Below are 12,912 nucleotides of genomic sequence, written 5' to 3'. Positions count from 1 at the left end.
TGTTCTTGCTGGTGTATACAAAGAGAGGGGAATAGGCTGTTAACGGAGAGAGTTTAATAAAGCCACTTCCCATTTTTCAAGAGTCAGCTCAAGAGGGATCCTCTCCATAAAGCTTCTTGGTCTGCAATTGAAAACTCCTCCCTACTTTGTGCTCCCACCTGAACTATGGAATGACTTACACGACAGTTATACCACTGTATTTGTTGACCATTTATTCAATTTGTTGACATGCCAATCTCCATTTAGACGGAAATTCTTGAGAGCAGGGACCCTGTCATGCATAGTGGTACACAGTAGGTGCTCAATAAATGTTAGTGAATGAATGAAAGGCCATTGCTCAGTACACAGGGTGGGCCTCATATAAACAGTAGTGCCTTTGTTGTGTCATATATTCAAAACTTATAAATGAATGACAAGAAAAAATGTGTCCTAGGACCAAAAACAGGGCAACAAAGGAGATGGAAATGGTCTTCTCCCATGTTGCTCTGTTTCACGCTTTCAAAAGATATAGACTTCCTGGAAAAGGCAAAACTATGGAGAAGTAAAAAATCAGTGATTGCCAGGGGTTGAGGAGGAGAGCGGGATAAATAGGTGGAGCACAGAGGATCTTTAGGGCAGTGAAACCATTCTGTATGACACCACACAGATGGATACACATCATTACACATTTGTCAAAATCCACAGACTGCACAACACCAAGAGTGAACCTTAATGTAAACTACGGACTCTGGGTGATAACGCTGTGTCAGTGCAGGTTCAGCAGTTGTTACAGTGTACCACTGTGGTGAGGATGCTGATAATGGGGGAGGCTGTGCATGTATGCGGGCAGGAGGTATATGGAAAATCTCTGTAGCTTCCACTCAGTTCTGATGTAAACCTAAAGCTACTCTAAAAAATAAAGTCTAGGGATTTCCCTGGCGGTCTAGTGGTTAAGACTCTGCACTTCCACTGCAGGGGGCACAGGTTCAATCCCTGGTCGGGGAACTAGGATGCCGTGCAGTGTGGCTAAAAAAAAAAATTTTTTTTTAATTAAAAAAATGAAAATAGGGAATTCCCTGGTGGTCCGGTGGTTGGGACTCGGGCTTTCACTGCTGTGGGCCTGGGTTCGATCCCTGGTTGGGGAACTAAGATCCCACAAGCCGTGTGGCCAAATAAATAAAGTCTATTAAAATTTTTTTAAACCACAGAAAGTACAGACCCATCCACCTCTATTGAGACATCAGCTTGGGCACTTGTCAAGCCAAATGCACGGACAGGGAAATGTTATACTGCCCCTGACCCTGCCTGCCAGCTGCTTCTCTGGACTAGTTCTTGGCTGTATAGCATTCTGCTGCTGGCATCCTCAATTGATGCCAACAGCTCCCGAAGAGCAGGGAATAGGCCCTAAGAGCCTGTTTGGTCAAGACTGATTTTCTAAGAAATCTTACTACTTCTGTGTTGAGTTCACTTAGAATAAAAAAGGTTGGCAAGGTTGGCCATTCCCACCTTGCAGATCTTCAGGAGCTGAAGCACCTAATACCCTCAACTAACCCTGGGTTGAAGGGACCAAACTTCCTTAGTCTGAGTGTGTCTCTATTGATTCAGTGAAAGCCTGCTTAATCCCGTTTGTTTGTCCAAGGACACAAAATGTTCAGCAATCAGTTCATACCCTCTGCATATCCACAGCGAGAGCAGGAACAGCTAATGGCACTCAGCCCCTTTTGGGTTACTTTTTATACCTGAGCATGCCATTCATATTTTAGTGTTTGTATCCTTGCTCAGGTTGTTTCCTCCACCTAGAATGCCCTCTCCTGCCACCTCCATGGAATAAAACCCTATCCATCTTTAAAGGCAGAGGTCACATGCCACCTCTTCTATAGGATGCCTTCTTTATCCCTCCCCTGGATCTCAGTAGCATTGTGTACCTCTCTAGAACATTCATTTTATCCCTTTAGGGCAGACCCAGGACCTCAACCCAGCCACTCCAACTGCCTTCGGGTCCATGGCACATCAGCAGCCCTTCTTGCCGCAGGACTCACAGAGAGGAGGCCCAAAGAGCACTGTGTCCAGGGCCTTCAGCTGCAGCTTCTGCCGATGGCTCCGGTCTGTCATCTTTAGCACAGTCCCTGTCATGGTGGTGTTGGTTACCGCGAGCCTGTTGGGACAAAGAGTAGGGGCTCAGTTCCCTGTCGGCAAAGCAGGAAGGATCCTGGTAGGACTACCCACCTCGCCCAGGAACACTTCCATGACTTCTAGCTCCTGGTGATTGCTCCCCTCGGCACTCTAGTACACAGAGTCTGTACCAGTGGATCTCAGCAAGCAGTAAACAGGACACATAACATTCACCAAGAATTTGTTCACCCTTCTGCCCAGGTCCACCATCTCCTGAATATCCTACTCTCAAAGGATTAACCATCTGTGACCATTCCCACACCCAACTGTACATTTTCTGTTGTACTTCTCCTTCCAGGGAGTATCCACTACATACCTGTCCCCATACTCCCACCATTTGTAAACACATTCGCCTGTCCAGCCCAGGTCAAAATGTTATGCCACGTGACCCAGTGATTGTAGGGACCTCTGAATTATCCTAATCCTAACACACTGTCGTTAAATATAAATCTGCTGACAACAAGCATTGCATTAGTCTTGTTATCTTGTATTTGAGTAACAGTAATTTACTCCCAGTCAGATTACTATAATTTCTTATGTTCTTTAATCATACTGTTAATAATAACTTAATAAGAGAGGACCTATAAACAAGGAAATGATGTAGGAAAAACAAGACTTTGTTTCTCTTCTGCTGGAACACAGTAGATACAGAAGGAGAGGGGTATAAGATATGAAAGGTTGAAAAACCACTGAGCTGGGTCCCACAAGTGAGCATTACCTACTGTACTAAGGTTAGTGCTCTTTTCTGATTCATAGCTTTGTTTCCCTAGGTAGAAAAGAAGCTTCTGACATCAGTGTGTCATTTATACTCCTGCCTGGGCATGCAGGCGTAGCTACTTCTTTCTCTAGCCCTGGGAAGCGATCAAGCCCACCCACAAGAGAGGCAGTGAGACACTGTGATGGGGGTGGGGGTGGAGGTGGTCAGGAGAATGAGTTTCTGGTGCCAGCTCCATCAGTGACTCACTTGTCTGACCATAAGCAGCTTGGTCTCTCCCCTGGGGCCTCAATTTCCTTCTTTTACTTATGTAAATCACATGTTTCCTACAAAGCTGGGAGTTCTTGGGGCTCCTGTTTAGAGCACTTCTACCAGGTGTACTGGCCCCTTCATCTAACTGATCAAAATAAGTGTCATCTTTTCTACATTCTGTTTGTCAAAGAAACCTATGAACTTCTAAGCAATGAGAAATGAGAAAGGAGCTAACATTTAATAAGCAGCTGTGTATATCTAATACCGTTCTGACACTTTACATACAATACCTCATTTAGTCCTCACACTTTAAGAACCCAGTTCTATTATTAGCTCCACTTTACAGATAAGAAAAACGAGACTTAGAGGTAAGTAGCTTGCCCAAAGTCACACAGCAAGTAAGTGGCAAAGGCAGGATACAACGCAAATCTGCTAGATCCGTCCCATTATACCACGCTGCCTAGGGATGGGCCTAGAAGCGCCCACACTCTACCCCACACCCTATGCTCTGAATGCTCTATGCTTCCTGCTGTCACTAAGGTACCACAGCTTGTTTACCTCTACCCCTATGCCCAGCCTGGCTGGGTCTGGTCTTGGATCTAATCCTAGTCACAGAATGGCCAAGTGAGCGCACTGCCTGAGAACTGACTTCTTACCCTATGTTTTACAGTTTTAATCGAAGCCATAGCCGTTCTTCCAGATGGAATAGGCCAGGGATCCACAAGGCAATACTGCTATTTCCATGGGAAAGAAACCTAAATCCTGGAGCTTCATGGTCAATCATCTGTTTAATTGTCTATCTTTTCCACTGAACATGGAGTTCCTCAAGGCCAATGTGAGGTCTAATGCATTTCTTTGTCCTCAGGGCCCAGGAGAGAGCATGGCACATGGTAAGTGCTTGGTAAAGTTTTGTTAAATAGAACTAAACTGAGTATTTCCAGGAAGCCTATTTTCAAACTACATGGGGCAAGAGGAAGATGCAGTGAAAAAAGCAGGGCACTTAGAACCAGGCAGACCTGAGTTCAAATCCCAGCTCTGCCACTTACCAGCTTTGAAAAATCATAAAATATTTGAAGTTCAGTTTGCTTGCCCAAAAGTTGGGATAATAATTCCTTCCTCCCAGAATTGTGAGAATCAACTGAAATAATAGGTAGGAAAGTACTCTATAAAGGGATGTACAAACATGAAGATTATTACGCTCTCCAGAGCAGGGAGAAGCTGTGAATAAGAGGTTGCAGGCAGCAGAGGAGGGACCAGCCAGCTCAGCTAGGCCCGGACAGCAGTGCCCGGTAGCCCTGCGGCTGGAGGCTGCAATGTGTGGGCATTCCAACAGCTTCACCTTCCCCTCTCCCCTTTGCTGAAGCTCATAACCAGATGCACCTACATAATAAGATGACAGATGATACATAATCAGCACTTACCAGACAGTAAGCCCTTTGAGGGCAAGGGCAGGTTGTTGTCATCTTTATCCCCAGCACCCAGCACAAGTGCTTGGCACAGAGCAGGTACCCAGTAAATACTGGGTGAATGAATAAGTGAATGGATTAATGACTGAATGACATATGGCGCTAGTTTGACATAACAAGAAGTCCAAGCAGTATTCCATCCCCTCCCCACACCCACCCCAAGTCCTAGTACATTGTGCCTGAAAGGGAGGCAGAGCTAGGGCATAACAGCTGTTGGAAGAGTCATTCCAGAGAGGAGACTGGGGCCAATGGTAGTCAGCCCCCACCTCTGCACCGGTTCTTTAGAGCAGATAAACTGCAGATGGATAGTTCCGGGGAGGTTAAAAGAGCCCTGAGTCCCCTGGGCAATGAAAGAGGCAACTGCTGGGGGGACAGCAAAAGAAAAGAGAAAAACACAGGCTTTGAAGTCTACCCAGATCTAGGTTCAAATCGCAGTTTTGCCTCTAACTAGCCATGTGACCTTGGAAAAGTTACTAGGCCAGGTTCATCATCTAGATACAAGAATACCTACCTTACAGGATTGATGTAAGAATTAAATGAGATACTGTACATAAAGTGTTGAGTAGAGTGGCTGGCATATACTGAGCACTCAATAAATGGTAGCTATTAATACTAGTCCCAGGATTGATAGAAATGTTAAATAAGAGAATAGATGTCAAGTGTCCATATGCTTTCTAGCAAGTGCACAGTAAATGTGAGAAGTCTACAGATTCTGCCCTGAAAGGGGTGAAACTTCAGTTAACAGGTGAGAGCAACATGAGGGCAAGCCGACCCCAGCCCATTCCCCGCACCCCCAGTGAGAGAACCCAGTCCCTTCCTGACCTCGGCATGGCATGGCCGCTGAGCTGCAGCTTCCGGAAGGTCTCCTCATACTGAGGCAGCTCCACATATGTGATCAGCCACTGCACCACCTCATCCACGGTCCAGTTGTATACTGCGGGAACAGATAAGCAAAGCCATGACTCCAGAATGCAAGCACTGCTTGTTCTTACTGTCACAATCTCAACGACCTTAACATTCACCACATGTCTACGTGTTTAACAGATCTCTCTCCCATAAAATCCCAAGTATGAAAGGAATACATACAGTACTTTTTGTTTGACCTATAGGGGATGGACTTGTTCTTCCACTATTCAGGTATCTGGGATAAAATAATCCTTAATTATTATATAATATACTATATTATATATAGTATTATATTATATATTATTGTAATATAATAATAACAAATGATATTAATAGAAGCCATCATTTACATAGCACTTACTATGTAACAGGTACTGTGCTAAGCACTTCACATATATTAGCTCACTAATCTTTGCAACTACCATGTGAAGGATATGTTCCACTTTATCCCTATTTTACAGATGAAGAAACTGATGCACAAAAAGGTCATGTAACTTTCCCAAAATTATCCAGCCAGGAATTGGTAAAGCCAATTTTGGACTCAAGCAGTCTGGCGTCATAGCCCTTGCCCTAGCCATTATGTCATAAATATCATACGTATATAACATTTTAAAATTTATATAAATAATATATATAAAGGATATATATATAGAGAGAGAGACACACACACATACACACATACGTATATCCTCCCTGACACTGCTGGAAAGCTTCATACAAAGGAAAATCTGAGCCAAGTGATGGATCCAGATGACATCACTTAAGCCCTGAATGAGATCACACCTGTAGACAGCCCTATTCATACATTTTTCAGTTTTGTGCAAAAAGTAAATTTCCCCTTTTGCTTATATCAGATTGAAAAGATTTTCTGTCACAGCAGGAGCCAATTCTAACTGAAACAATTACTGAGTGATCATTCACAACATGGCAAATCATGTCATTACCATACATGGATCACTGTACCTAATCATTTCCTCAATACTATAAGACTGTGATTTTTTTTTTTTTAAACATCTTTATTGAAGTATAATTGCCTTACAATAGTGTGTTAGCTTCTGCTTTATAACAAAGTTAATCAGTTATACATATACAATATGTTCCCATATCTCTTCCCTCTTGCATCTCCCTCCCTCCCACCCTCCCCATCCCACCCCTCTAGGTGGTCACAAAACACCGAGCTGATCTCCCTGTGCTATGCGGCTGCTTCCCACTAGCTATCTATTTTACATTTGGTAGTGTATATATGTCCATGACACTCTCTCACCCTGTCACATCTCACCCCACCCCCTCCCCATATCCTCAAGTCCATTCTCTAGTAGGTCTGTGTCTTTATTCCCGTCTTGCCACTAGGTTCTTCATGGCTTTTTTTTTTCCCTTAGATTCCGTATATATGTGTTAGCATACTGTATTTGTTTTTCTCTTTCTGACTTACTTCACTCTGTATGACAGACTCTAACTCCATCCACCTCATTACAAATACCTCCATTTCATTTCTTTTTATGGCTGAGTAATATTCCATTGTATATATGTGCCACATCTTCTTTATCCATTCATCTGTCGATGGACATTTAGGTTGCTTCCATGTCCTGGCTATTGTAAATAGAGCTGCAATGAACATTTTGGTACATGACTCTTTTTGAACTATGGTTTTCTCAGGGTATATGCCCAGTAGTGGGATTGCTGGGTCGTATGGTAGTTCTATTTGTAGTTTTTTAAGGAACCTCCATACTGTTCTCCATAGTGGCTGTATCAATTTACATTCCCACCAACAGTGCAAGAGAGTTCCCTTTCCTCCACACCCTCTCCAGCATTTATTGTTTGTAGATTTTTTGATGATGGCCATTCTGACCGGTGTGAGATGATATCTCATTGTAGTTTTGATTTGCATTTCTCTAATGATTAATGATGTTGAGCATTCTTTCATGTGTCTGTAGGCCATCTGTATATCTTCTTTGGAGAAATGTCTATTTAGGTCTTCTGCCCATTTTTGGATTGGGTTGTTCATTTTTTTGTTATTGAGCTGCATGAGCTGCTTGTAAATCTTGGAGATTAATCCTTTGTCAGTTGCTTCATTTGCAAATATTTTCTCCCATTCTGATGGTTGTCTTTTCGTCTTGTTTATGGTTTCCTTTGCTGTGCAAAAGCTTTTAAGTTTCATTAGGTCCCATTTGTTTATTTGTGTTCTTATTTCCATTTCTCTGGGAGCTGGGTCAAAAAGAAGCTTGCTGTGATGTATGTCATAGAGTGTTCTGCCTATGTTTTCCTCTAAGAGTTTGATAGTGTCTGGTCTTACACTTAGGTCTTTAATCCATTTTGAGTTTATTTTTGTGCATGGTGTCAGGGAGTGTTCTAATTTCATACTTTTACATGTACCTGTCCAATTTTCCCAGCACCACTTATTGAAGAGGCTGTCTTTTCTCCACTGTATATGCTTGCCTCCTTTATCAAAGATAAGGTGACCATATGTGCGTGGGTTTATCTCTGGGCTTTCTATCCTGTTCCATTGATCTATATTTCTGTTTTTGTGCCAGTACCAAACTGTCTTGATTACTGTAGCTTTGTAATATAGTCTGAAATCAGGGAGCCTGATTCCCCCAGCTCCATTTTTCGTTCTCAAGATTGCTTTGGCTATTCGGGGTCTTTTGTGTTTCCATACAAATTGTGAAATTTTTTGTTCTAGTTCTGTGAAAAATGCCAGTGGTAGTTTGATAGGGATTGCATTGAATCTGTAGATTGCTTTGGGTAGTAGAGTCATTTTCACAATGTTGATTCTTCCAATCCAGGAACATGGTATATCTTTCCATCTATTTGTATCATCTTTAATTTCTTTCATCAGTGTCTTATAATTTTCTGCATACAGGTCTTTTGTCTCCTTAGGTAGGTTTATTCCTAGATATTTTATTCTTTTTGTTGCAATGGTAAACGGGAGTGTTTTCTTAATTTCACTTTCAGATTTTTCATCATTAGTGTATAGAAATGCAAGAGATTTCTGTGCATTAATTTTGTATCCTGCTACTTTACCAAATTCACTGATTAGCTCTAGGAGTTTTCTGGTAGCATCTTTAGGATTCTCTATGTATAGTATCATGTCATCTGCAAACAGTGACAGCTTTACTTCTTCTTTTCCGATTTGGATTCCTTTTATTTCTTTTTCTTCTCTGATTGCTGTGGCTAACACTTCCAAAACTATGTTGAATAATAGTGGTGAGAGTGGGCAACCTTGTCTTGTTCCTGATCTTAGTGGAAATGGTTTCAGTTTTTCACCATTGAGGACAATGTTGGCTGTGGGTTTGTCATATATGGCCTTTATTATGTTGAGGAAAGTTCCCTCTATGCCTACTTTCTGCAGGGCTTTTATCATAAATGGGTGTTGAATTTTGTCGAAAGCTTTCTCTGCATCTATTGAGATGATCATATGGTTTTTCTCCTTCAATTTGTTAATATGGTGAATCACATTGATTGATTTACGTATATTGAAGAATCCTTGCATTCCTGGGATAAACCCCACTTGATCATGGTGTATGATCCTTTTAATGTGCTGTTGGATTCTGTTTGCGAGTATTTTGTTGAGGATTTTTGCATCTATGTTCATCAGTGATATTGGCCTGTAGTTTTCTTTCTTTGTGACATCTTTGTCTGGTTTTGGTATCAGGGTGATGGTGGCCTCGTAGAATGAGTTTGGGAGTGTTCCTCCCTCTGCAATATTTTGGAAGAGTTTGAGAAGGATAGGTGTTAGCTCTTCTCTAAATGTTTGATAGAATTCACCTGTGAAGCCATCTGGTCCTGGGCTTTTGTTTGTTGGAAGGTTTTTAATCACAGTTTCAATTTCAGTGCTTGTGATTGGTCTGTTCATATTTTCTATTTCTTCCTGGTTCAGTCTCGGCAGTTTGTGCATTTCTAAGAATCTGTCCATTTCTTCCAGGTTGTCCATTTTATTGGCGTAGAGTTGCTTGTAGTAATCTCTCATGATCTTTTGTATTTCTGCAGTGTCAGTGGTTACTTCTCCTTTTTCATTTCTAATTCTATTGATTTGAGTCTTCTCCCTTTTTCTCTTGATGAGTCTGGCTAATGGTTTATCAATTTTGTTTATCTTCTCAAAGAACCAGCTTTTAGTTTTATTGATTTTTGCTATTGTTTCCTTCATTTCTTTTTCATTTATTTCTGACCTGATCTTTATGATTTCTTTCCTTCTGCTAGCTTTGGGGTTTTTTTGTTCTTCTTTCTCTAATTGCTTTAGGTGTAAGGTTAGGTTGTTTATTCGAGATGTTTCCTGTTTCTTGAGGTAGGCTTGTATTGCTATAAACTTCCCTCTTAGCACTGCTTTTGCTGCGTCCCATAGGTTTTGGGTCGTCGTATCTCCATTGTCATTTGTTTCTAGGTATTTTTTGATTTCCCCTTTGATTTCTTCAGTGATCACTTCGTTATTAAGTAGTGTATTGTGTAGCCTCCATGTGTTTGTATTTTTTACAGATCTTTTCCTGTAATTGATATCTAGTCTCATAGCGTTGTGGTCGGAAAAGATACTTGATACGATTTCAATTTTCTTAAATTTACCAAGGCTTGATTTGTGACCCAAGATATGATCTATCCTGGAGAATGTTCCATGCGCACTTGAGAAAAATGTGTATTCTGTTGTTTTTGGGTGGAATGTCCTATAAATATCAATTAAGTCCATCTTGTTTAATGTATCATTTAAAGCTTGTGTTTCCTTATTTATTTTCATTTTGGATGATCTGTCCATTGGTGAAAGTGGGGTGTTAAAGTCCCCTACTATGATTGTGTTGCTGTCAATTTCCCCTTTTATGGCTGTTAGTATTTGCCTTATGTATTGAGGTGCTCCTATGTTGGGTGCATAAATATTTACAATTGTTATACCTTCCTCTTGGATCGATCCCTTGATCATTATATAGTGTCCTTCTTTGTCTCTTATAATATTCTTTATTTTAAAGTCTATTTTGTCTGATATGAGAATTGCTACTCCAGCTTTCTTTTGATTTCCATTTGCATGGAATATCTTTTTCCATCCCCTCACTTTCAGTCTGTATGTGTCTCTAGGTCTGAAGTGGGTCTCTTGTAGACAGCATATATATGGGTCTTGTTTTTGTATCCATTCAGCCAGTCTGTGTCTTTTGGTGGGAGCATTTAATCCATTTACATTCAAGGTAATTATCGATATGTATGTTCCTATTCCCATTTTCTTAAATGTTTTGGGTTTGTTATTGTAGGTGTTTTCCTTCTCTTGTGTTTCTTGCCTAGAGAAGTTCCTTTAGCATTTGTTGTAAAGCTGGTTTGGTGGTGCTGAACTCTCTCAGCTTTTGCTTGTCTGTAAAGGTTTTAATTTCTCCATCACATCTGAATGAGATCCTTGCTGGGTAGAGTAATCTTGGTTGTAGGTTTTTCTCCTTCATCACTTTAAGTATATCCTGCCACTCCCTTCTGGCTTGCAGAGTTTCTGCTGAAAGATCAGATGTTAACCTTATGGGGATTCCCTTGTGTGTTATTTGTTGTTTTTCCCTTGCTGCTTTTAATATGTTTTCTTTATATTTAATTTTTGACAGCTTGATTAATATGTGTCTTGGCGTGTTTCTCCTTGGGTTTATCCTGTATGGGACTCTCTGTGCTTCCTGGACTTGATTAACTATTTCCTTTCCCATATTAGGGAAGTTTTCAACTATAATCTCTTCAAATATTTTCTCAGTCCCTTTCTTTTTCTCTTCTTCTTCTGGGACCCCTATAATTCGAATGTTGGTGCGTTTAATGTTGTCCCAGAGGTCTCTGAGACTGTCCTCAGTTCTTTTCATTCTTTTTTCTTTATCCTGCTCTGCAGTAGTTATTTCCACCATTTTATCTTCCAGGTCACTTATCCTTTCTTCTGCCTCAGTTATTCTGCTATTGATCCCATCTAGAGTATTTTTAATTTCATTTATTGTGTTTTTCATCGTTGCTTGGTTCCTCTTTAGTTCTTCTACGTCCTTGTTAAATGTTTCTTGCATTTTGTCTATTCTATTTCCAAGATTTTGGATCATCCTTACTATCATTATTCTGAATTCTTTTTCAGGTAGACTACCTATTTCCTCTTCATTTGTTAGGTCTGGTGTGTTTTGACCCTGCTCCTTCATCTGCTGTGTGTTTTTCTGTCGTCTCATTTTGCTTATCTTACTGTGTTTGGGGTCTCCTTTTCACAGGCTGCAGGTTCGTAGTTCCCGTTGTTTTTGGTATCTGTCCCCAGTGGGTAAGGTTGGTTCAGTGGGCTGTGTAGGCTTCCTGGTGGAGGGGACTATTGCCTGTGTTCTGGTGGATGAGGTTGAATCTTGTCTTTCTGGACTGTGATTTTTTTAAATGGACAACCATAAAAATAATCCTTGTAAAATAATTTTAATATTTGTGTGGTATTTAGCCACATATATAACAAAGTTATCTCCATACTTTATCAAGAATCAACAATAAAAGAACAGAAGAGGACTTAACATGCAAGGAATATGTTCAAGCCAAGTAAAAGTCAAATGACGCCATGATGTATTATATAAATCAAAGTTTCATAGGAGCTTGAATAGAGAAAAATGGTGGGAGGACTGAGTCACCACATAGCACCCAGTAATACAGCTACGCTGAACTTAAAGAGCCTGGGATGGGAGCAACTGGGTTCCAGCAAAAACGTGTCATTTCATTGGATTTGAAATTTGCTTTTATTTAATGTATCAGTGTGTTTTTGTTTATATTTGTACACAAATTTTATTTAGCAACTTAAACCTCATTTTATGTTTCTACATATTTAAATACCATTAAATAAACCAGCTTTGCAGGCCCAAGATAAATGATTTCCCTTAAAAGGAATTTGTACATTCCTCAAGTTGAACACTACTGCTGTGAGCAGCAAGAAGCCAAAGAAGTTTTGAAGCAGAATAAAATGGTGAGATTTATCACCCTCCTCTCTTAAGATACATACCTTTCCCTAAAACTGTACTTCATCAGAATGCTTTCTAATTTCCCCTTAATAGTCAGGAGACATTGAAGGCAGGGACCACATCCTATTCATTTTAGCTCACCCCTTTGTTGTTAAAATAGTGCCTCTTATACAGTGGCTTCAATAAGAATTTACTGAAAGAGTAACTACCCTAAATGAGGAGTTCCAGAAATGTTCTGAATGTGGGCCTCCAGACAGCAGCCACAATCTTCCCAGACAAATATACAGCTCAGGTGGAGGTTAACTTCTGAAATGCTTGCCCAAAAATCAGCATTCCTCTGGTAGGCACACCTCAGATCTTAGGTTGTTTCTGTCACTCTCATATAAACTAGAGAAGTTGGAAGGCTGGGCCCTGACCCTTCATCCTTCTACCTCCCATAGGGGAGCCCAGCACACGGTACAAAGCAGACACTCAGAAAGACATTCCGAATGAAACAATAGAAGACAAAAATGCTCTA

General features: G+C 40.8%; 1 protein-coding gene across 13 annotated transcripts in view; it reads right to left on the bottom strand.

Moving 5' to 3' along the window:
* The window catches only part of STIM1 (stromal interaction molecule 1), a 202,465-nt gene that overhangs the window by 29,712 nt on the left and 159,841 nt on the right, over window positions 1–12,912 (bottom strand). For all 13 annotated transcript variants that reach the window (XR_005020855.1, XM_036859684.1, XM_036859689.1 and 10 more), the window contains exons 4-5: window positions 5,407–5,518; window positions 2,019–2,134 (exon numbers count right to left, since the gene is read on the bottom strand). Coding sequence is in view for 12 of the 13 variants with exons in the window: in XM_036859684.1 (XP_036715579.1) it covers window positions 2,019–2,134; window positions 5,407–5,518 (228 nt within the window). In the remaining variant the exon portion in view is untranslated. The remainder of the gene's footprint in view (window positions 1–2,018; window positions 2,135–5,406; window positions 5,519–12,912) is intronic.

Source organism: Balaenoptera musculus, chromosome 8 (genome assembly GCF_009873245.2).
Source record: "Balaenoptera musculus isolate JJ_BM4_2016_0621 chromosome 8, mBalMus1.pri.v3, whole genome shotgun sequence".
Taxonomy (NCBI): domain Eukaryota; kingdom Metazoa; phylum Chordata; class Mammalia; order Artiodactyla; family Balaenopteridae; genus Balaenoptera; species Balaenoptera musculus.
This window is presented reverse-complemented; position numbering and strand designations above follow the sequence as displayed.